The sequence below is a fragment of the Phalangium opilio genome, unplaced genomic scaffold, assembly GCF_054372755.1.
Source record: "Phalangium opilio isolate 3A_F unplaced genomic scaffold, DU_Popi_V2 ptg000011l_1, whole genome shotgun sequence".
NCBI classification, from domain to species: domain Eukaryota; kingdom Metazoa; phylum Arthropoda; class Arachnida; order Opiliones; family Phalangiidae; genus Phalangium; species Phalangium opilio.
Window position 1 is genome coordinate 5,314,446 of NW_028324147.1, and position 22,992 is coordinate 5,337,437.

Consider the following 22,992-nt stretch of genomic DNA (forward strand, 5'->3'; position numbering starts at 1 on the left):
CGACTAACGCTTACTTAACCCAAGATTACGATACAATTACTGACCACTGTCCTTCAAAATCATAAAGATACATGTACTGGACAGATTGGGGTAGTAAACCTTGCATAGGCAAGGCGGGTATGGACGGAAGTGACCCTAAGATCTTATTAAACGAGTCCCTGGGATGGCCTAACGCGCTGACCATTGATTACGTTACCCGGGAACTGTTTTGGGCCGACGCCAAAGAGGACTACATCGCAGTGTCCGATTTGAACGGACAAAATCGGAAGATTGTCATTTCCCGCGGTTCGATGCACGCCGTTCATCATATTTTCGCCTTGACCGTTTTCGAAGACTATCTTTATTGGACCGATTGGGAAACTAAAAGCATTCATCGCTGTCACAAATACACTTGCAGTAATCAGACTGTCGTTACCACAAACATTCACAGACCTATGGACATACAAGTTCATCATCCTTTTAGACAGATGCCTCGTGAGTTAAACTCGTTACATTCTTTTAATCCATTCATTTTTGGGGCAGTTTGATCGTTAAGCCTATCTTTGAGTATGGTACTTAGGCCTAATCTTGAATATTTAATTATTTTGGAGTAAATGTCGTTGCCTGTGTTCTTGAGTATAATTTATGTTAATTATGTCGTTGAGACTAATCTTGGGGAATTGTCATTTTATTGGCACACAGTACCTTACGATAACCCATGTGAGAATAACGGGGGATGTAGTACATTATGTCTACTGACACCGGAAATGGACAGTACCGGCCCAAAAAAAGTTACGGCTACTTGCGCGTGCCCGGAAAATTACTTGTTGCAATCGGATGGATTCAGTTGCGAAAATAATTGCACGAGTTCTCAATTTGTTTGCGATCAAACGTACAAGTGCATTCCTAGTTGGTGGCGTTGCGATACTCAGGTAAGCAACCATATTTGATTTTTACCGATTACCAACCGACTTTTACCTATTAACGACCGACGTTTACCGATTAACGACCGACTTTTACCTATTACCAACCGACTTTTACCGATTACCAACCGACTTTTACCTATTACCAACCGACTTTTACCTATTACCAACCGAGTTTTACCGATTTTTACCGATTATTGACTGAAAAATCGGTAAATTAATCTAGAACGTAGTATAGGATTACCGATATAATATCCATTTTAACAAATGGTAAATGACGCGGCATTATTTGGGTGATAAGGAATTTAGGCCTAATTAGCTAATAAGCAAATCTTAGTCATAACGTTAAGCCTTAAATTTAAGCCTAACCTATTTTAACAAAAGGACGATTGCGGAGACAATACTGACGAACCGGAAGACTGTCCGGAATTTAAATGCAGTCCAGGACAATTTCAATGTCGTAGCAGCTCTTGCATCTCTCCTAGTCAAATTTGCGACGGCATTTCGCAATGCGGCGACGATTCCGACGAACTCGATTGTGGTAAGTACTCAAAACTTGTGACCTACCTAGGCCTACTTCTTTATTTTACAATTACAATTACTTAACGCTTGTACTTGTCGAACGAAAACCAGATAAACATACTTGCCTACTAAGCCAATTTAAATGTCCGCGAAACGCCAGCAAAGCCTCGCATTGCATCAGTTTGGCGAGCCAGTGCGATTTTAATGTCGATTGTCCGGGCGGTGAAGATGAAATAGATTGCCGTTAGTTTAATTTTTATTAATTATTAATCGCGATTAATTAGTAGTTAAGCCATTTTATAACGACGGTTAAATTTAATTAAACCTTTTAGCCGAAAAATCATGCATGAGTAATCAATTTAAATGCGGAAATAATAAGTGCATTCCACAAGTTTGGGTTTGCGACGGGTAAGTCTAGAGAGGATTATATTGGGTGTTTCTGAAAGGCCTATCAAATATTTTGGGGGTAGGGACGATTTTGAGTCGAAAATGTTCTGTGACATTTTGCCGTCCGAGCAACTGTTTTCGAGTTAAAATTGTACAGAGTATTTTACGGATGGCCCCTTAAATTTAATGAAGAAACTGAAATACAATGATAACTAATTTAATTAAGGGGTCATCCCTAAAACACCCATCAAATCATAACTCGATTTGAAACAGTGTCCCTTGTGGCAAAATGGAGACAGAAGTTAAATTTTCGACTCAAAATCGATTTCCCAAAGATCATCCCCCTTAATTTATGGATGCAGACTTATCAGAAACACCCTGTATTCTTAATAATGTGAATTAAGTTTGGGATTAAAACTATTGTGGTGATTGAAATGTTACTTTAGCGATAATGATTGTCCAGATAAAAGTGATGAACCAGCTGAATGCGGTAAGTACTGAACTGTTATTTAATAGGACATGATAATTTTGAGAAAGTTGATTTTAATTGCTATGGAGTTATAAAAAAAGTTTTAAAATCGTTCATAACTCGATAAAACATCGGTGTTGATTTTTAAAACCGATTTTTGAAGCTGCCTACATTAGGCCTAAATGAAATGGGCCATTTTTACCAGACGGGCGGTCATTGGTCAAAGTATCAGCCAATAAAACGAAAGGACGCGAAAAGTGTAATGTCACGGGGACTACGTTTTCGTGTTCTCTTAGCTTTGATTGGTTGTAGCTTTGCCCAAAGATACCGCTGGTTTTAGCAGATAGTTTCAGCCAATCAATCGAAAAATCGTGTGTTCCCTTAGCTTTGATTGGCTGAAACTTTATCCAATGAGACCGCTGATTTTTGCGGGAAACATTTAGAGTTAAAAATGATTGAAATAATTTCGCATCTTTTAGGCCTAATATTGGCAACCTTTGAAAGAGAAGTTTCATTAACATTTAAGCCTATTTTTTCATTCAAAAACGAGTAAAATCAACTTTAAACCCTTGACAATCCCTTGAACTTAAAAAACGACAAATTGAAACAAAAATCGTGTTTGTCAATAAACTAATAAACAGCCGATCGCCGATGTCCCCCGAACTATTTCCGGTGCAATTCCGGTCGTTGTGTCCCGGTTTCGTGGAAATGCGACGGAGATTACGATTGTCCCGATCAAGGGGACGAATTATCGAGTTGCGATAACACGACCACTTGCCATCCGACTTACTTTAAATGCCAAAATAATCGTTGCATCCCGGGCCGATGGCGATGCGATTTTGATAACGATTGTGGCGATAATTCAGATGAAGAGAAATGCGGTAATTAGGCCTAACCATATTTTATAATGTACATTAAAATTAAGTCTAATTTTAATGTACATTATCGCGAAACAGTTCCTAGAGATTGCAACGAAAACGAATTTCGTTGCGATAATGGTCGATGTATTCGCAAATCGTGGCATTGCAACGGAGAGTTTAATTGCGAAGACAGAAGTGACGAAGTTAATTGCAGTAAGTCAATTGCTCTGTCAATTGCAATACTGAATAGATCGATAGTTCTTTCTTTAAATTGACCAATTACCATTTGTCCCCCTCCCCTCGAAGACGTTACTTGTCTAGAACCCGAGTTTAAATGCAAATCTGGCAATTTCTGTTTGCCGAAAGTCTACCAATGCGACGGGGACACTGATTGCCCCGATGGCTCCGATGAAGAAAACTGCAGTAGGTTTTAATTTATTTGGCAATTTTTAGATCAATTAATTCGTAATTGCCAAAGAAAAGCAAAAGTGCAATTATCAACTTTTCTATACAAGATCGGTCATGTCGCAAAGGCGAATTCATGTGTAGAAATAAGCAATGTATCTTCAGTCGGTGGCAATGTGACGGTGATTCCGATTGCACCGATGGTTCAGACGAAGATCATAAGACGTGTGGTAAGTACCTTTACAATTACTTACTTAATGGGCGCATTACATTGCCTTCAATAGGCGCAATTGCGTCGGTAAGTACCTATACAATTACTTAATGGGCATTACATTACCTTCCACGTGCAATTGCGCCTTTGTCAACCCATTAAAGCCGGTTTAGCTTGTCCACCCGAGACATTCCGTTGCAAGAACAATATTTGCGTCCCTCGTAGTAAAGTCTGCGACGGAACAAACAATTGCAAGGATAATAGCGACGAAGATTCCAGTTTTTGTAAATACATCTTTGATTTTTAAGCCTTGGTTAAATTAGGTTTTAGGCTTAACCATAACCCTTAAAAAAATAGGCAATCATCAACATCCTTGCAATTCTTCGACTCAATTCACTTGCGACAACGGTCATTGCGTCGAGCGGAAGTTAGTTTGCGACCAACATGACGATTGCGGTGATAATTCGGATGAATTTGAATGCGGTAAGTTTTAATTTTAATTTTAATTAATATTAACATTAATATAGGCCTAATTTTCGAAAATGTTTCTGGGTTCGATTGGGGCAACTTGTTTGAAAAGTCGCGCCGCGCATGCGCGTATTAACCGAGTTAATGACAGGCTTATGTCGTTGGTCATAGAGCTATCTCAGTTGTGACATCAGTGCCTAGGTAAAACGTCACGGGGTTATAGCTTTGGCAGTGGGCGGCCATGTTTGGTACCGCTTTGGTATGACGTCACACTAAATCGGACCTTTTACCCATGATTCCTATCGCGTTTCGGGCTATTCTCAAATCATAACTCGTCATTTGGTATTAAATTGTTGTTTTCGAAAATGTTTCTGGGTTCGGTTGGGGAAACTTGTTTGAAAGGTCGCGCCGCGCATGCGCGTATTAACCGAGTTAATGATAGGCTTATGTCGTTGGTTATAGAGATATCTCAGTTGTGACGTCAGTGCCTAGGTAAAACGTCACATGCTTAGCTTTGGCAAGCGGCCATGTTTTGGTACCGCTTTGGTATGACGTCACACTAAATCGGACCTTTTACCCATGATTCCTATCGCGTTTCGGGCTATTCTATGTATAATCATAACTCGTCCTTTGGTATTAAATTGTTGTTCAACTAAAACCTTGTTTCAAGACGTTGGTCCTTGCCGATTCGGTACTTGCTCTCACATCTGCTTCCCCAAGAAGTCTTCACCGACCAATCACACTTGTAGTTGCGCGGCTGGGTACCAGAGATCCCCGGGAAATCACAGTCTTTGTAAAGCCGAAGGTCCACCGCCCATCATCTTAGTGGCTAGCCATAACGAACTGCGGCAAATTGACCCCTACAAGTCTTATTCCGGCGACCACGAAGTCGAGGATGTGGTACATCATACTTCCGGCGTTAGCCTAATGGATTCTGTTGATATTTTCTATAACGGAAGTACCGCCCTTATCTTCTGGTCAAGCGTACATGGTGGCAATATTCAAATGAGGCTTGTCAATTTGCCGGTTAAGGATAGAACGTCCAATAGGAATAAGCGAGAGGAAAAGAGAAATAATGATCAACCTTTGACATTGGTAAGTCCGAATTTTCATAACTTAATCTTCATTTGAATGACGTGTGCCGTGTCGTGTTGTGATTATGATTTCCAACTATAGTATAAGCCTATAATACTCTCCATAAGTATAGTTGAAACATAAGTTTATAAGATATGTTCCATAAGTATGGCACTACCTATACTTAGAGCTAGATCGAGAACGACAAACGAGAATTGACTACACTCGACGGTTAGTTTTGCAGTCCATCTTAATTTCTATTTAGTCTGTACTTAAGCCTCACCAGGCGTCGCTTTACCTCGAATCTATAACCTACGTCACTTCATGACAAGCTCTCATTAACCATTGACAAACTTATGGAACATATCTTATAAACTTATGTTCGAAAGGATATTTTCAACGTACTCGTGAGTCGTGTATAGTTAGTGTGTTGGCAAGTGTTACCAGTCATTTGTGATTGCAATTCAACCCAGACTTAATAGCTTGTAGTTCTGTTCAATTCAGTTCTAAGCCCGGGGGTATTTTAATTAATTTTAAATGGCATTAAATTGGTTCAGATTTCCGGTTTATCCGAACCACGGGGTATTTCGGTCAACTGGGTAAACGAACACTTGTATTGGGTCGATTCGGGGGCTAAAACTATCTCCATGACTAACTTGGACGGGACATCGCGTCGCACGGTCATTAACTCGGACATGGACCAACCCTACGACATCGTAGTTGATCCTGTTTCGAGGCATATCTTTTGGACCGACGCCGGACCATCGGGACGCCTTGAGAGAGCCCGATTGGACGGTTCGGAAAGACGACGTCTAGTTGAGAAAAATGTCCAATGGCCTACTGGCTTAGCCCTGGACTTTCCAGCAGCCAGATTGTATTGGAGTGATCCCAAGGCGTCAACGGTGGAGAGCGTCAACTTGGACGGACGGTACCGACACGTTATTAGGACATTTAAACCAGGTTTGTGAATTTTCATTCGGATCGTCTAGTATGTGATAGGGTGCAAAATTCGCGTTAGCTAAAAAGGGGGTTTGTTTTGTAGAGGAGAAACCTTTTAAACTGGACATTTTTGAGGACAATCTTTACGTCACGACATTCCATAGTAACATGGTTATCCGTATTGATAAATTCGGTACCGGTGAACCGACTTATTTAACACGTGGAATGCATAAAGCCACTGATATCGTTATAGTCCAGGAAAATAAACATCTTCCCAATTGTAAGAAGCTCATTCTTGTTTAGTCCTAATTCGCGAGAAGAAACACTGAAAATCGTTTCTGACCATTAGTGACCAGCCCTTGCAAATTTAACAATTCTTGCGGGAGCGATTCCCTTTGTGTGGCAAGAGATTCCAAAGTTGCTCTTTGCCTGTGTCCCGATGGTATGGTTGAGACTAAGACTAGTGAGGGTAAAAAGGCTTGTACCGTCATCGCACCAACACCTAAACCGGGAATAAGTGAGGGATTAACATTAATCTAGTCCATAGTTAAGTGTTTCTTTTATTAAAATAACGTCATCATAGTTGATTGCGGCTTGTACTGCCTAAACGGTGGGACTTGCAAGTTGAATGCCAACGAAGTTCCATATTGCTCGTAAGTTTCAAATAGTTTCTTAACCTTCCTTGACCTTGACCATCTAACGTGACCCTGTGTTTGCGTTTGAGCGTCAATAATGCTCCACTTAACCTTTCTTGACGTTGACCTTAACGGTCCTTAACCTTTCTTGACGTTGACCTAAACGGTCCTTAACCTTTCTTGACGTTGACCTAAACGGTCCTTAACCTTTCTTGACGTTGACCTTAACGGTCCTTAATCTTTCTTGACTTTGACCTTAACGGTCCTTAACCTTTCTTGACGTTGACCTTAACGGTCCTTAACCTTTCTTGACGTTGACCTTAACGGTCCTTAACCTTTCATGACGTTGACCTTAACGGTCCTTAACCTTTCATGACGTTGACCTTAACGGTCCTTAACCTTTCTTGACTATGACCTTGAGAGTCAAGGATGATCCCCTTAACCTTCCTTGACGTTGCCTCGAGGGTCAAGGATGGTCCGCATAACCTTTATATTGCAGATGTCCCGCGGCGTATGATGGCCACAGATGCGAGATATTCCGATGTTCCAACTACTGCAAGAACAAAGGTTTCTGTTACACCGATTTACTACAAAACTCTGCACCCGGTCAGAAACCTCCTCTTATGTGCAAGTAAGTACTTGTCCCTGTGCTAACCACGCTTACTTACCAGTTCCTGATGGTGTTCATGGTTTTAAACTCTCATAGCTGCGGACCTCAGTGGACGGGTGAAAAATGTGAAACTCCCACTCATATATGCACGGATTACTGTCACAACAACGGTACTTGCATCATAGAGTACGGGGTTCCGCGTTGTACTTGTCCGCCGGAGTTCACGGGGCTCATGTGTCATCAGTGCATCGGGTTGAAGTAAGTCTTTTTTTCTTATTCTTCTTTCAATTCACTCGAGCGCGCATTATCGTTAAGCCTAACACGAAATTAGCTAAGCCTAATCCAAAATTAGCTAAGCCTCGTCATGGTATGTATTTCTTTAGCTGCGGTAATGGAGGGGTTTGTACCAGAGGAAACGATGGTCGTCTTTCGTGTCAATGTCCCGAAGGTTACAAGGGTGACCAGTGCCAAAATTCCGAATGCGACGGTTACTGCAAGTATGGTAATTGCACCCTCAACTTGGGATTGCCCATCTGTACCTGCAATCAAGGATACACCGGAAAACGTTGCGAAGATGATATGTGTCATTCGTTGTGCCTCAATGGGGGTAAGTCGCCATTTTATTTTTTTGGTACTGGTGTGATAAATACGCGTGACTGTGGGGTTTGGTGACGTAAAATGTAAATCAATTAGTACGCGAACATTTATGTCTTTTTGGACTTCGTTCGTGTAGACCCAGAAGTAGGACTGTTCACGAGCTCGAGCCAGCTCGGGCTCGTGACGAGCGAGCCGAGTTCGAGCCGAGCCGAGCCGCCACTTTTGCGGCTCGATTAATTAACGAGCGAGCTTTTTTATGGTCGAGCCGAGCCGAGCCGATAGGCATCGAGCCGAGCCGACTCGCGAGCCGGCTCGCGAGCTTAGTCACTGATATAGTGCTTTCCTTTTAGTCTTTATTCTCTCCACCAATAGCGTTCCGTTGTATCTTTACATGAAATAAAGCGTGGGAAAAATCTCTCGTCTCTAACCTTGAGCATATTATAAAGAGCGGGTTTTACTGAACCACTACATTCCTAAAAATGGGATGGCATTTATAGTCATTCTCAAGTTTGACGTTAGTAGTAGCAATTTTTTTTAATCATGTATATGTTAATCGAGCCAGCTCGGCTCGGCTCGATCATTTTCGAGCCGAGCCGAGCTAGAGCCGAGCCAAGACCCAGCTCGGCTCGAGTCGAGCCGAGCCGCCGTTTTTTTGACTCGAGCCGAGCCGAGCTTTTAAAAAGCTCGCTCAGCTCGGCTCGTGAACAGTCCTACCCAGAAGGAAAATCGGTTCCAAATTTTAGGCTAACTATAGACCAGGGATAGATTTAATTTTAGAAGTAGGAATGGAGAACGGTTAGTATTTACTTTAGTCCGACTCATAGACCACCCAGTATAGAGCCCCTCCCTCCAACACGTAACGAAAAGTTTAAATTATCTTATTGGGACTCACTTAAACTACGTTTTGATGACGTTGCTGACGGGGACGGCGAAAAATACGTTATTCCTTTTTACCTCTGTCGCTATGACCCCCCGCCTCTTCTTTCATGCCCCCCTCCGTCCCGTGGAAGGGGGTCCGGGACTTTGACGCGCGCCCAGATTACTCTGTTCTCCATTCCTACTTCTAAAATTAAATCTATCCCTGCTACAGACCTTTTCGACGTAAAAAAAGCGGGTAGGCAATCAGTATCGGGGTCTCCTCTCGTTCTTGCATGATAAGAGGCGTGGCCTGCTGTGATTTATTTCCCATATGGGTATATAGTGATGAAGGTCACTGTAGTTCATTGTTTTGGTCCCTCCAAATCCGCCACCAGTCTCCGCATTTGAAAATTACCGCCCATTGACCGTTTTATAAAGGATACTTGTCCGTATAGCAAAAATCCTTATACTTACCCATACTTATTGAAACCATGATAGGCTTATGATAATATTTTGAAAGTATAATTTGAATTATACCTTGGCATCCGTTATTCTTTCCCAATTTTTTTACAATATAAAGTTTGGGCATGGGTTTATGTCCGGCTCTGATTCGTAACTGGAATCGATTGTGGAGGTTTTATTTTGTTTTTGCCTTCTGGGCTCTCAAGCGTCTAGCGTAAATGTAAATCATGCATGTACTGTACAATGCGTCTGTACTATAACATAACGCGACACACGTACCGGTTTCTAGCAGGTGTGGTTTTAGTCTAATAGCTACGCTATGCATTCGTTCATTCACTTGTTATATAAACCGTTAACTATGAAGAGAAAAAATTATTTAAAGTCGCCGACGGTTTTTTGTTGATATTTACGTTTTTATGGAACGTACTTGGAACCTGTTCAAAATTTAATACGGAATTTTTAACTCTTTGAAACCGTAAAGGTGGTTTAATGTGAGTTGAAAATGTGTGCTTGATGGGGAACTAGGATAGTATGATACACGTGAATTTTAGCCTGATTAATTATAGTACTTGAGTATTCTAAATTTATGCTAATTAAGTAATTGTATAAGTTAGATTAACTTTTTAATTAATTTTACTGGAATAATTTTAATGAGAAGTTAGAAACGTGTTCTATATTTATCTTGAAATCCCCAAATTATATCACCTGGCTTAGACACGTGGTGGTACTTGAAATTGCCGATTTAAACACGTGCTCTTTAAAGGGTCTGTAAAGTCGGCTTCGGCACGTGGGTAAAAATTATTTGAAATACGTCACATGACCAAGGAAAAGCGTGGTTCAAAGAAGTGGGGTTCTTTTTTTTCGAATTTCCACTTCAAGGAATTTGCGCTGAAATCTCGCGAAAAACAAGGACTAAATGTTCAGTCCCACTCTATGTGGAGTCTTTGTATCTTAGTGTCACGTGGTGCCTATGACGTATTTAAAATAATTTTTACCCGACGGCCGATGCCTGCTTTACAGTCCCTTTTTAAGCAACTTGAACGCTCTGTGAAATTTCGGTTATTGGTATGTATTTATCAGGTACTTGTCGCCGTCACGACAAGAAATTGTCTTGCGTTTGCCCCGAAGGTTATACGGGAAACCGTTGTCAAAACGATCCCTGCAATTGCCGAAATAACGCCACGTGCATTCGTGGTAAAAGTGAAAATTCCGAGTCGAAGTGTTTGTGTCGACCTGGCTTTACTGGGCAACGTTGCGAAACTTCCTTGCATTTCGTGCCGTCTTTCCCCAGTTCTTGTAAGGATTTGAAGTGTTTGAACGGTGGTACTTGCGTCATCACCAAGGGAAGGCCATTCTGCAGGTAAGCTTTAACTTGTCTAATATCGCGGTAGAAAGTAACAGGGTTCGTACAGACCTGGCGAACCGGGCAATGTCAGGGAAATAGTCTCATGGTCTGATGGAAATTTGTAATTTTTAGAAAAATTCAGGGAAACCTCTGGGAACTTTATAATTTTTAGTAAAATTCAGGGAAATCGCATTGAAATTTATAATTTTTAGTAAAATTCAGGGAAATCGCATTGAAATTTATAATTTTTAGTAAAATTCAGGGAAATCGCATTGAAATTTATAATTTTTAGTAAAATTCAGGGAAATCGCATTGAAATTTATAATTTTTAGTAAAATTCAGGGAAATCGCATTGAAATTTATAATTTTTAGTAAAGTTCAGGGAAATCAGGGATTTTTTGAGGCTGGAGTAAAGGGTTGCTTCAACTAAAGAAACCACTCAAGTAGTTTCTAGGTGGCCTTGTACCAAGAAATGTATGGGAAAAAAACATGGAAATGTGAGGGAAATATACGGGAAAACCCTGAATATGTCAGGGAAATATACGGGAAAACCCTGAATATGTCAGGGAAATATACGGGAAAACCCTGAATATGTCAGGGAAATATACGGGAAAACCCTGAATATGTCAGGGAAATATACGGGAAAACCCTGAATATGTCAGGGAAATATATGGGAAAAACCTGAATATGTCAGGGAAATCGGTTTTTAAAATGTTGTATGAACCCTGAAGGCGATAAATGTTTGTCCGCGTTTTTGACAAATTCTGTCCGTCTTGTCTTAAAAGCTGTCCTCATGGTTGGGAGGGTAAATACTGCGGCAATATGAGACACAATTATTTTACTTGCGCCGATTATTGCTTACACGGAGCCACTTGTTCGCCGCCACCTAGACCAGATTCAAAGCCCTTGTGCATGTAAGTCTTAGTCTTATAGTTCGTGCGTCGAAGTTGCTAAACTATATTCGCTAATTACCAATCATTTAAATCAATTCGACAATACGACTTGAAGATGTACCAAAAATTTCACCGGAAGTCGTTGCGAACACGCTACCAGTTGTAAAGGTTTTTGCTTTCATCAGGGTACTTGCGTATCTCCATTACACGGTGACGAACTACCGGCTTGTCTGTAAGAAATGTCGTTGTTTACTTTATTTGTTCTTGGTGTTGATGTTGATGTTAGGCTTAGCTGTAAATTGTTGGGGGTGAAGTTTTCTAAAGGACGAAGCTCTTTGCTTATTTATCTTTTGATCTCGCGTGCATTTTCGCGCCTTTTTAAGGTGTCCTGAAGGATTCAAAGGTTTGAGGTGCGAAGGCAGGGACACGGGGTACATTGCCAGGGAACCCGAACCGGAAACTGATTATAAATGTAAGAATACCAAGTATAATTTATTAGGACATTAATTCGGACCCTTTGATCAGTGTTACCAGAAGTATGATCAAAGGTTGCAGGGGATTGACCCAAGGGATGGTGTATAATTACTTTTGAACTTTGAACTTTTTATAGACGTCAAGACGATAGTTCCTGCCATTTTAGGCGTGTTTATCGTTGCTCTGGTCATTTATATAGTTGTGGTCATCGTGCGTAAAAGGAGAGGGTCAGTATATTCGTAAATTTCTGTTTATTAATTTAACTCTTGATAATCATCCATGGACAATTGAATATTGCCTTTGTATTTTCGTTAATGGGGGCATCTATTGTTGTGTCGTTGTTATAGGGGGCGTGCATTTTCTCATACTCGCATGCAAGACAGCGCCAACGTGGAGATTAGTAACCCGGTCTACATGAGGGAAGAATGCGAAGACGAAGCCGCCGCTTTTACCATCGATCCCGACAAGGTAATTAATTTACCTTTTTAATTAGGCCTATAGATAGTGCGCTAAAAAGTGTTGCCAGTCATTTGCGAGTGCGATTCAATTGATGTCTACAACAACAGTAGTAGTATTCTGTTCGATTCAGTGTCCAATCCTGAATGATGCAGGAGATGCTCTAATGACAAATTATTGGCTGGCAACTGTCCCTGAAGCGCATGCGCTGTTAAAGTTAAGAAACGACCCGGGGGGGAGTTAATTTCTCTAGCCCCTTTAATACATGCTCACTATATCTCAGTTGGTAGCAACGCGAGGTCGGGTGTCTATAGAGAGCTTTCAGGTGGGATAGTAGTACGTCACACCCTCCCAAGTCTTACCGCTGTTCTGGTAGCCATATTGGGTGGTCTCAGCTTCATTCCTGCTTTCAACCCACCAATATGGCAGCGTAAATTATGTCACGAGACTCAGCTCCTCCTCCAACTGAAAGCTCTCTATAGATACGTTGAAAAAAAAGGCTGCGCAATGATTCCTAGTAGCTGTATGTATTCCTGGTCATACTTAATCTAATTTTGTTCCTTGTGCGGCTTACTCGGGACCACCCGAAAGCCAGCTTTGTCCCTACTAACATCGTGAAGTCCCCGACTCCCCGGTCGGTCCCTCGAGGCATTTATGTACATTCTGACTTTGACAAGCATAGAAACTCACCCCGGGGGTTCCTTTTAGTACTTGAAGCCGTGAATGATTTACAAGTACCTGTCAAGTACAAATAATAGGCGTAAACTGAGGTTTATTTCTGTCCTAAAGGGGTTGGGGTTTATCGTGGGGCGCGATCTCCCCCGACACTAACTTTATAGCTCGAAACAAGCTGGCATGTACGGTATAATACTTCTTTTTCACACAAAATTTACGGGCAATAGAGTAGTGTCGGTAGAGAGGGGGGACTGTGTATCCCTCCCTCTAGGCGCGCTTTTGTAAGAGGGGATACTCGAGGGGGTAGACGCTTTGGATCTCTGTGTACACCTGAGTTCAAAAGAGTTCAGCTTTGACAGTGCATTGAGTTCAAAGCCTTCGGAACTCACAGTTCATCTTTGACAGTGCATTGAATTCAAAGCCTTCGGATCTCACAGTTCAGCTTTGACAGTGCATTGAGTTCAAAGCCTTCGGAACTCACAGTTCAGCTTTGACAGTGCATTGAGTTCAAAGCCTTCGGAACTCACAGTTCAGCTTTGACAGTACATTGAGTTCAAGACATATTGTACACCTGAGTTCTCAAGTGTCTACCCGGGTACCTCGGGGATACTGTACGCGCCTGGTAGGGGGGATGACACTGAGCTAAGAGATAGAAGGGTATGACGTTTGTTGGAAGGGAATTTCTTGAAACAAGTTGGTAGTGAGATGTTAATAGCTTCACCTTTATCTTACTCCTCCCCCTGTCCATACCATATAGTCAACCAATTTTTCGAACCCGGTGTATGATTCAATGTATCCCGGTGGTGGGGCTTCAACGGGGGAAGAAAAGAAAGGCCTACTACAAAGCGAACATCAACTACACGTTGAATTCTCCGATTGCCCATCCCAAGATTCCATCCGAGCTGAAAGACACCATCCGTTAGCCTAGACTTAAAAATATAGAAACATTTCTCGTAATTCCTATAAAAACAACCTAGAAAATGGTAAGTTTAATTTCCATTAAATTAAGTTATTGTTTTCTCTCTGAAAAAAACAACAAATTTTACAAATATTTGCGTTCCTGAATTAAATAAACAAAAACAAAAACAAATCTAATAGTACCAAACTAATTATATATATAGCGTTTTCAAGATCTATATTTGATCCATTATTGTATCATAGTAGATTAGATATATATATATATATATATTTACAAAATATATACCGAAAAAAAACAAATTAATTACTTCTACCCTATTAGCAAATTAATTAAAATTTTCGCCAAATTTCCAACAATTATTTTTTCGGTTTTTTTTTTAATTAATTAGTTAAAAACCGGTTATTTTTAATAGTTTATTTTTTAAACTAAACCGAGTGCTATATATCGCTGCAGCTATGAGTGAGATTAACATTAAAACTAATTAATACGATTAATTACGAACCCCCTCCAAAAATAAAATAAATAAATAATGAATAAATAAACAAAAATGTAAATAGTTTGTACTGGAAAACAAATAATGTTTGAGAGTTTTTGAAAATGATATGGAGGTAAGTAATTAAGACTTGTAAATTAATTAAATGAAAGATTTAAGAACAAAAAACAAATTATACCTATATACTATCTTTTACAAAATAATTAATTGGAATGTTTTAAACTAATGGGAGTTATCTAAGCTATGGGGGATAAAAAAAAATGGTGCGTATTTTAATCTAATTTTTTTTTCTACAAATTTTTTTTTAAATATTTCCATAATTTAATTAGGCTTAATTTAATTTGCTTTTAATTAATTTTTTTTAATTAATGCAAATGCAAATGCAGGATTTATTAATTTAACTTTTTAATATTAATAATAATAAAATTAAGACTGCCAAAGAAGTAGGCCAAATTTTTTTATTAAAATAGACCAAAATTAAAATTACGCAAGAATATAAAAAAATAAATTAACCAAACAAACAAACGCTCAGTAATTTATAGAAATGTACAATCAAATCAAATAATAATAATAATAATATAAACAAAAATACAAATAAATTAAATTAATTAACAAACAAATGCTAAATACAACTCAGAATTAACCAAAAAAAAATTAACAAATAATACAAAATACACCAATATTGCTCAGTCAATTATTAACACTAATTAAAAAGGTTCAATTGATGATAGAGACGATTAAAGGTTGAAGGTCAAGTTCATTTAGATTTTGTTTTAAATTCGCGTGACCTGTAAATGGGGTAGCTATATTAATTAAAATAAAATATTAATTATAATTAAAAATGGAGTTAAAGTTAACTAAAAGTGACCTGAAAGAGTGTAAATGTAAAAAAAAAAAAATTCAGTTTGTAAATTTTAATTTTCCGTTTTTTTTTATTTTTTTTTTAAAGAAATAACACATTTTTAAGAACGAATCACATTTTTTTTTCGAAAAACCATGTTATATGTTAATTAATGTATAGAATGAGGTTTTGTAAATAATTTTAATTAATTTCATTTATCAACATTGTTTTTAATTAACTATAATTAATTTTAATTTTCTACCTGAAAAATCAACCTTAACGTTTTTCGTTAATTATTAATTTTTTGTATAAAATATTTCACTAATTATTCTTGACTGTTTACAGGAGAAAAAAAACCCCACAAAAAACACAATCCAATATATTATTAATTTTTTTAATTACTGTAACGTGTACTTAACATACCATGATGTTCCCTTGAAAATAGTTAATATTAATTAAGTTTAATTCGTGTTAAAATATTTACAATGACGTGCCAAAAATATTAAGAAAAAAATCTTGTAGTTTTCATAAACTTCAAATTCAAATGAAATTTCACTAGAGTTTTTGAAGTTTCCACCTATTACGTCATCATTAAAGACACGTGATAAGTATAGAAACCAATCATAACGCCGCAGGTAAAATAGTAACTAAAAAATACTCGTTTCCCGCGCTCTATCCTGTGAAATTCTAAGCCTAAGCCTAACGAACGCATTTGGTTGTCCAATCAACTTCCAAAGATTTCTTACGTCACATAATTTGAATTTTATGAAAAATTTGTTTTTTGTTGAAATTTTCTGAAAAACTAGTGATTTTTATGCGTCTAAACTTTAGCATATGAGTTACTAATGGCGACATAAAGCTAAATATTTCTATACGCTAGGCCTTGGTCAAAAATACGTTACCCTTTAACATTGTACATCGCGTTTTTTTATTCATTTCAATAACTTGAAAAAACAAAACAACTGGTCATAACTTTAGGACATTTTCACTGCGTCTTTAATTAATTGTAGATTTAAGAATGATGTTTAATTATCTTCCAGAAGTATTTGCTCATTTCGTTCAAGACAAAAAAACAAACAGCAAAAGTAAATAATACGAGATATTATTGTCAAATGAGAGACAAATAAATAGTTTCTCGTCTTAGTCAAAAATATTTACTCGGGTTACTTTTAAATAGAGCCTATTTAGTTCGGGTCAGGATGGGGTACCTGACCAATTTTAGAAATAATGCCTTGTTTGTATATCAGTAGCTCAGGGCCGGATTAAGGGGGGCGAGGGGGTCACTGGCCCACGGACGCAAGGCTTGTTGGGGCCGCATTGAGTTAAGGTTAAACCAATCCCCTCAGCAACATTTGCTGTTTCTTTTTTCCCGGCTTAAAGGGGCGCATATTATCTCGGCCTCCCCGGGTGCAAATTGCTTAATCCGGCCCTGCAATGGCTTGAAACGAAACCAGGGAGAAATGGGGTAAGATGTAGTGGTAATGATAATGGACGACCTGCGTCACCGAAACTCTCCCAGTCTTCCTTGCGTACGCCCCTACCCTGCTCTAGGCGATTCTTAAGTGCTGCCGCGTAGCACCATTGTATTTGTATGAGAACTAGCTTCTCTTTTTAAGACAGAGGGGGCGTCCTGTACGACCCTACCTAAACGCCGAGGGTGCTGGGAGGACATCGGTGCCGTTCCGTAGGTGCAGGGGTACAAAGGCAACATTATAGGTATGGGGATTACCACTCCATCACTCTCTCCTTCAAGACGAATCAGCTATTTGGTTGAAGGTAAAGATTTGCCAGTCCTTTCTATTGGGTACAGTTACCAGTTTCGCACATTCGCAAAGCCTGCAATTCGTTTAACAATTCGGGGCTAAATTGAACGTAAATGACCCCGTATGTCGCCAATAATCCCAAGTACGATACGAGCAGGTTTTTATTAATGTTGAAACAGTCACCCAGTGTTAATGTTATTGGTGGACTGGACAATTGGCTGTACAACAATTGTACCTCATCTGCCATCTTGAACTTCAAGCCAAAGTGGGCTAGCTTATGAACCAAAGGTAATCCTCGCTCCACTGTAGCGGGGATAAGAGATCCGAAGAATGTTCCACACAGAACTAGGATGGTACATTGAAAGTTGTCCAGCATACGATACCAAAAGGCCAAACCAATTCCTTGGCCCTGTCTTATGATCTTAATTAACGTTGTTAATCCGTGACAAGCGTAGAACATGCTGCCAACGTAATGAATTGCGTTTCCAACAAACATGGCGTCGTTGAATTCGTCAACCAAGTCCCGAAAGACGTCAAGTCTTTTACGCATAACGGGCATCATTTCTTTGAAGAATATGGGATCGCTGGACATCAGTAACAAATTTTGATTGATGTCTTCCGCCAGTAAGGTCAAACCCGTCATGTAAAAGTAATAAAAGTAGACGTTGATCAAGAAAAATGCCAATGAGACAAGAGCGTAGGAAAGTGACTCCAAAATTATGTAGAAACGTTTGACACCCGACGACAAATTTGAAAAATCGCAACCGAAACATAAAGTGACCATGTTCTTCTCGACAACCTTTTTCTGACTCGGGCATAGTCGATACAAACAAGAGCAGACGCACATGAAGAGCAAGTAGGAGAGAACCATCAAGGTAGCTATGACCATCTTGCGTTTCAATAACGAATACCGTTCTACGGACTGATGTCTCAAATGACGGACGATGGTAGTTGCGACGTGTCTCAAATTGGACCTCTTGTAGACGATCACAAGAATTTCGATCAGGGCAACGGTGCACCCGAATATCAAGTTGACACCTCTTATCCCCAAGAACGTCGAAGGGTTATGAATTATTTGCGTGACAACAGCGAGCCATTGGTAAATATAGTAGACCGAGCTCAAGATGAACCATATAATCAAGTACCATTTTCCAATGAACAAAAAGTAAGTTGAACAAGGGTCATACGTGAACTGCTTAACCCTGAACTTTGTTAAGAAGCTCAATTTCATTAACTTTGATCCTGAAGAACTAAGTGATCTTATTCTTGAACCCATTGTCGCTGAGTGTTACAGTGGAAATGGAATTTATTTTTACAACAGTCTTTAATATCGACTGGAATTATATTCTTTATGGTTCTTATTGTGTATTGTGTACTAGGCCTATTTACACATAAGGGAAAACGCCCGAACTGTTTATTGCGAAACGTTTTTGAAAGAACCACAAAATCCATTATATAGTATTATTGCGTGTGACCGTTTGCATTAGCTAAGAGTTGCGATCTTAGAATGAACGAAGTTATTGTGAAAATTATATTGTATCTGCTGAATTTTGTCTATTCTTTCTTAGTATGGTTTTATTAGTTTCTTTGGCTTTCATTGTGTCAGAACGTGAGGTTTCATATTATTTAGGAAAACGCCCAGTTCAATAATTTTCAAAGTATCGCACAATCGATTGACTGCCTTTGAGGGTTACCTATAATTATTTTTTACTGCAAGGGAGGCAGCAGCTCCTCGCCTTTGATTGTTTATGATCTATGAGAAGTGTCACCTTAGAAAAATCTAGAATCAGGCAGTTAGAAAAAAATATTAATGTTGCATATTACTCCTTGCTACCGCTCCAGATTATTTGGTCTATATACTCTATGTCGAAATTTACATCGTCGTCTGCTTCTTCTATTTAACAATGGTTGTGGTAGCCGACGAAATGAATTCCACCGACGATATTTTCAGTGTTTTTAACGAACAGTTAGAAAGTCTGGAAAAGCAAGAACTTGAGGTAAGTCATTAAACAGTCCTAAAATGAAATTTAATTGGTTTTGAGTAATGATGTAAGGAATTGAGTCCGTTAATGGGTATAAACGCAACTTCATGTAAGCCTTGGCCACGATAGACTGTAGAGAGATTGGGGATGGGAATCGCTAAAATGGAAGTGCTTTGTGATTGCAAAAATTAATTAAATAACCCTCGGATTAATTAATTTCTGGTCATTGTTTATGTCAGTTAAATGAGCCCAAATTCATATATTTTCAGGCATGTGTTGGCATTGCCACTCCTCAAATTTATGGTGAAATGCTGGCTATATACCTGCTTCAAAATGATATGTAAGTTTTAATTAAATCTTGCTTCTGATAGAGTCTACATTTTAACTAATTAATTAGGCCAAATTCTAAACTTCTATGGAAGAGAATCCCAGTAGCTGTTAAGCAGGTAATCTCATAACCTTTAGGGCTATTTTAGGCCTACTTATATAATTATTCAATCGAAACCAGAGTAACCCTGAACTTGGGAAAATTTGGGCTGTTGGCACAAAACTCTGGAATAGAGATTTTTCTAATGTCTATGCTCTTTGTGAGGATGAATGGTCTGAGCCTTTAAAACCAATAATGGAACTTATAGCAGGTTCTTTAATCATTTTCACGTAAAGTTAACTGAATTGGTCTAATATTTGACTGTTTTAATTAGAAAAAACTAGAAAACGAGCTTTAGATCTTGTTTCCAAAGCATATACTTCAATCCATGCTAGTGATGTTGCTGCTTTTCTTAATCAAAGCCCAGAAAAAGTACCAGAAAGTAAAAGCACTGTTTACCTAATTTATTAATTATTTGAGAGTAGTTACTAGTTTTGGGCCTAATTTCTTAATTAATAATGATTTAATTTAGCCATTGCAGCATTGGGTTGGACTATGGATGAAACGAACAAAATTGTAGCTCCAGTAAAACCAAGTACGTTGTTGTTAAAATATTTGTTTATTTTCCTAGTACAAAGTTTTACATATTTATAAGATTCAATTATCACATCAGGTTGTACACCAGAAGAGTTAACTCCCAGCGAAGAACAACTCGCAAAATTGACTGATTTTGTAACTTTCTTAGAAACGTAAAAATTTTAAAATGTCAATTAATTAATGTATCACACTCATTTTGCTTTATTGAAAGGATTATATTCAAATTTACTGTAATTTCCCTTATTCAGCTGTACAAATAAATCTTTTTTGCATAAATAATGATTAAAAACTCTTAAAATTAATTACTCAATTAAAATTTTTAATTTAACAATTAAACTTTTCATTTTTCAGCCCCCAAAATCAGTCTTTTAGGCTTTGCTAAATTTTTAGACCTATCGTGGCTTCTGATTGGTTAGTAATGATTGACCCCGACTTCCGGAAGGGCGACCTATCGTGGCTTCTGATTGGTTAATTTTAATTGACCCACACTCATTTTGCTTTATTGAAAGGATTATATTCAAATTTACTGTAATTTCCCTTATTCAGCTGTACAAATAAATCTTTTTTTGCATAAATAATAATTAAAAACTCTTAAAATTAATTACTCAATAAAAATTTTTAATTTAACATTTAAACTTTTCATTTTTCAGCCCCCAAAATCGGTCTTTTAGGCTTGCTAAATTTTTAGACCTATCGTGGCTTCTGATTGGTTAATAATAATTGACCCCTACTTCCGGATTGCGGAAGGGCAGAGTTATTTCTGAAATGAAGCGTCGGCTGCGTCGTCTGCTTGATCTTTTTTTTTTCTGTGAGTGATGGAATTACGGGGTCATCCGGTAACGAGGTATGTCATTTAAAACGATAAATACGCGCGAATAATTAATTTGATTATAAAAAATGTCTCTAAAATATGAAAATACAATGTCTAATGAGTATTGCGGAATAGTTTTAATTGAAACAAGGCTTAAAATTAAGCCTATTATCTTCGATTGAAGTTGAGTAACTTGAGTTAGAGCCCTCACGCCGGGATAAAAATGTCGGATTTGTGTTAAGCCTTTGTCATCAGACTGCATTATTAATGAGTATTGAGGTAACGGATGTTTTTAAAGAATCACAAAAACTAAGCTTCGCGATCGGAAACTAAACTTTTATGACTTTATGGTAATGAAGAAGATTTATCGCGTTTAAAAAAATTATCGTTTATCGTTGGATTATCGGCGCATGGTGATATCGTTATGATGGGTATTGGATTAGTAATAGTCACTTCGGAAGCCCTGGAACTGGCTCTACTTTGACGGGGCGATACTTGTTCTTGACTAAACGTTTCCGAACGATGCGCGGTAACGCTTGCCGATCTCGATAAGAGACTTTCTCTTTCTTCCGGACTTTCAACGTCCGAGGCTCCACACTGACCAGTTAAAAGAGCTTCGCAGAACAAAATCGACGTTATCAAAAGGAGAATGACACCCAATGATAACAAACAAGAACTGTACGTTTTGTAAGGTAAGTTGATATCATCTTTTAATTGTCTCGCGAAAAAGTGCAACAAGATACCGGCGGCGATAAAAACTAGGCTTAAAGTCAAGAAAAAACACAGTGGAAGGGTCAAACCCCTTCGATAGTGTGGGTTGTAGTATTCGCGAATACCAGGGGTCATTGACGCGTCCAATCTTGGACGCGATCCAATATGATCACGGTCCATCTTGTAACGCTTGTCGACTTCGGGGATTGTAACCTAGGGGTGTTGATACTGTTTCTTGATACTGCATGAAGAGCTACAGTACATAAAGAAAATTTGCATTAATTTCATAGAAAACCAACCCGTACCTTAAATGGTCAACACTTGGACCTATTGTAGTTAGATTTCTAGTCTTTCGGTGAATTGTTTCGCATTATAACACACTGAAACTTCTTCAGTTTATGGGTTACTTTGGGTACAGTACAATTTGTAACGACATCATTGCTAAAGTCCTTGGTTCAAGTATTTAAAAACGTAACGTCTTTGACTAATTTTGAACTTTCGAACCATTACCATGATTGCCATTGCAAAATTAGATAGGACTTAGAAAGATTGCAAAGATTAAAGGCAAATTAAACAATATGAGTTAATTCTCACGAACTACGGAAAATTGTTGTTGTTCTATAAACATGTTGCATCAAGTCAAGTTGTCTAAACTATAACGCGGGTTTAATCATCGAATATTTAAATTTGTTTTTTAATCTTAATCAATGCAATCTTAAAAAACATTTAGAACAAAAAACACTTGCCTGATAATCTTATAGGTTGAATCATGGGGCGGGAAACTTTACATTTTGGAAACACATGGCAGCATAATGTTGAAGATTACGTTGTATAAAAGAATAAGTGACAAAATCACTCCGCAGTATATACAATTTTCGTATAAATGACTGAACATCGCTGTAGCGAAATGATAATCCTTATGTAGAAGCGATCGTAAAATTGAATAATCGTCAATCTTGATAAAACGCGTAACTATTATCAATATTATAATAGAAATAATATTTCCGAACGTGACATTAAGCACAGTAACTACGGTACAAGTGGGCCCAGATCCTTAGATTTTGCCAAAATTACGGAAAAAATTGAACGCACTTCGAACCTTGTCCCTCGTGAAGATACCACCGCCGTTATACTAGCAGTATACTTTAAATGTTGATAAATTCGCGATAAATTTCTTATCAATTGGGTATATACAGTTTTTGTGAAAGCGAGGTTTGATTATCTGTAATTGATAAGACAACAATTGATTTGTTGACTGGTTTTATT

The 22,992-nt window shown here is 38.4% G+C and overlaps 4 protein-coding genes across 6 annotated transcripts in view; 3 read left to right on the forward strand and 1 right to left on the reverse strand.

Moving 5' to 3' along the window:
• LRP1 (LDL receptor protein 1) overlaps positions 1-16,648 on the forward strand; it is a 60,564-nt gene extending 43,916 nt beyond the window's left edge. For 2 of the 3 annotated variants that reach the window (XM_089858663.1, XM_089858664.1), the window contains exons 62-88: positions 68-474; positions 682-911; positions 1,287-1,443; positions 1,536-1,667; positions 1,757-1,832; positions 2,258-2,301; positions 2,922-3,161; positions 3,237-3,353; positions 3,447-3,563; positions 3,656-3,775; positions 3,921-4,040; positions 4,114-4,239; positions 4,895-5,319; positions 5,856-6,258; positions 6,341-6,517; positions 6,587-6,754; positions 6,821-6,890; positions 7,372-7,503; positions 7,579-7,740; positions 7,866-8,089; positions 10,480-10,759; positions 11,530-11,658; positions 11,753-11,869; positions 12,021-12,109; positions 12,248-12,338; positions 12,459-12,579; positions 14,000-16,648. In XM_089858663.1, the coding sequence (XP_089714789.1) occupies positions 68-474; positions 682-911; positions 1,287-1,443; positions 1,536-1,667; positions 1,757-1,832; positions 2,258-2,301; positions 2,922-3,161; positions 3,237-3,353; positions 3,447-3,563; positions 3,656-3,775; positions 3,921-4,040; positions 4,114-4,239; positions 4,895-5,319; positions 5,856-6,258; positions 6,341-6,517; positions 6,587-6,754; positions 6,821-6,890; positions 7,372-7,503; positions 7,579-7,740; positions 7,866-8,089; positions 10,480-10,759; positions 11,530-11,658; positions 11,753-11,869; positions 12,021-12,109; positions 12,248-12,338; positions 12,459-12,579; positions 14,000-14,170 (4,645 nt within the window). In that variant the 3' untranslated portion in view covers positions 14,171-16,648. The remainder of the gene's footprint in view (positions 1-67; positions 475-681; positions 912-1,286; positions 1,444-1,535; positions 1,668-1,756; positions 1,833-2,257; positions 2,302-2,921; positions 3,162-3,236; positions 3,354-3,446; positions 3,564-3,655; positions 3,776-3,920; positions 4,041-4,113; positions 4,240-4,894; positions 5,320-5,855; positions 6,259-6,340; positions 6,518-6,586; positions 6,755-6,820; positions 6,891-7,371; positions 7,504-7,578; positions 7,741-7,865; positions 8,090-10,479; positions 10,760-11,529; positions 11,659-11,752; positions 11,870-12,020; positions 12,110-12,247; positions 12,339-12,458; positions 12,580-13,999) is intronic. The other variant, XM_089858666.1, reaches the window with a different exon arrangement.
• Positions 16,649-19,100: 2,452 nt separating this feature from the next.
• CSN8 (COP9 signalosome subunit 8) lies at positions 19,101-20,506 on the forward strand. The gene is made up of 7 exons (XM_089858680.1): positions 19,101-19,255; positions 19,510-19,580; positions 19,638-19,686; positions 19,749-19,878; positions 19,942-20,049; positions 20,140-20,202; positions 20,281-20,506. Exons 1-7 carry the CDS (start codon positions 19,163-19,165, stop codon positions 20,358-20,360), a joined length of 594 nt encoding a protein of 197 aa, XP_089714806.1. The 5' UTR covers positions 19,101-19,162; the 3' UTR covers positions 20,361-20,506.
• Positions 20,208-22,859, reverse strand: LOC149710021 (uncharacterized). The gene is made up of 2 exons (XM_089858681.1): positions 22,473-22,859; positions 20,208-21,979 (listed from the first exon to the last, which is right to left on the reverse strand). The coding sequence occupies exon 2, from the start codon at positions 21,904-21,906 to the stop codon at positions 21,361-21,363; it is 546 nt and encodes a 181-aa protein (XP_089714807.1). The 5' UTR covers positions 21,907-21,979; positions 22,473-22,859; the 3' UTR covers positions 20,208-21,360.
• LOC149710022 (uncharacterized) overlaps positions 21,569-22,992 on the forward strand; it is a 43,375-nt gene continuing 41,951 nt past the window's right edge. Inside the window, exon 1 of the mRNA XM_089858669.1 lies at positions 21,569-21,707. The gene's annotated coding sequence lies outside the window, so the exon portion shown is untranslated. The remainder of the gene's footprint in view (positions 21,708-22,992) is intronic.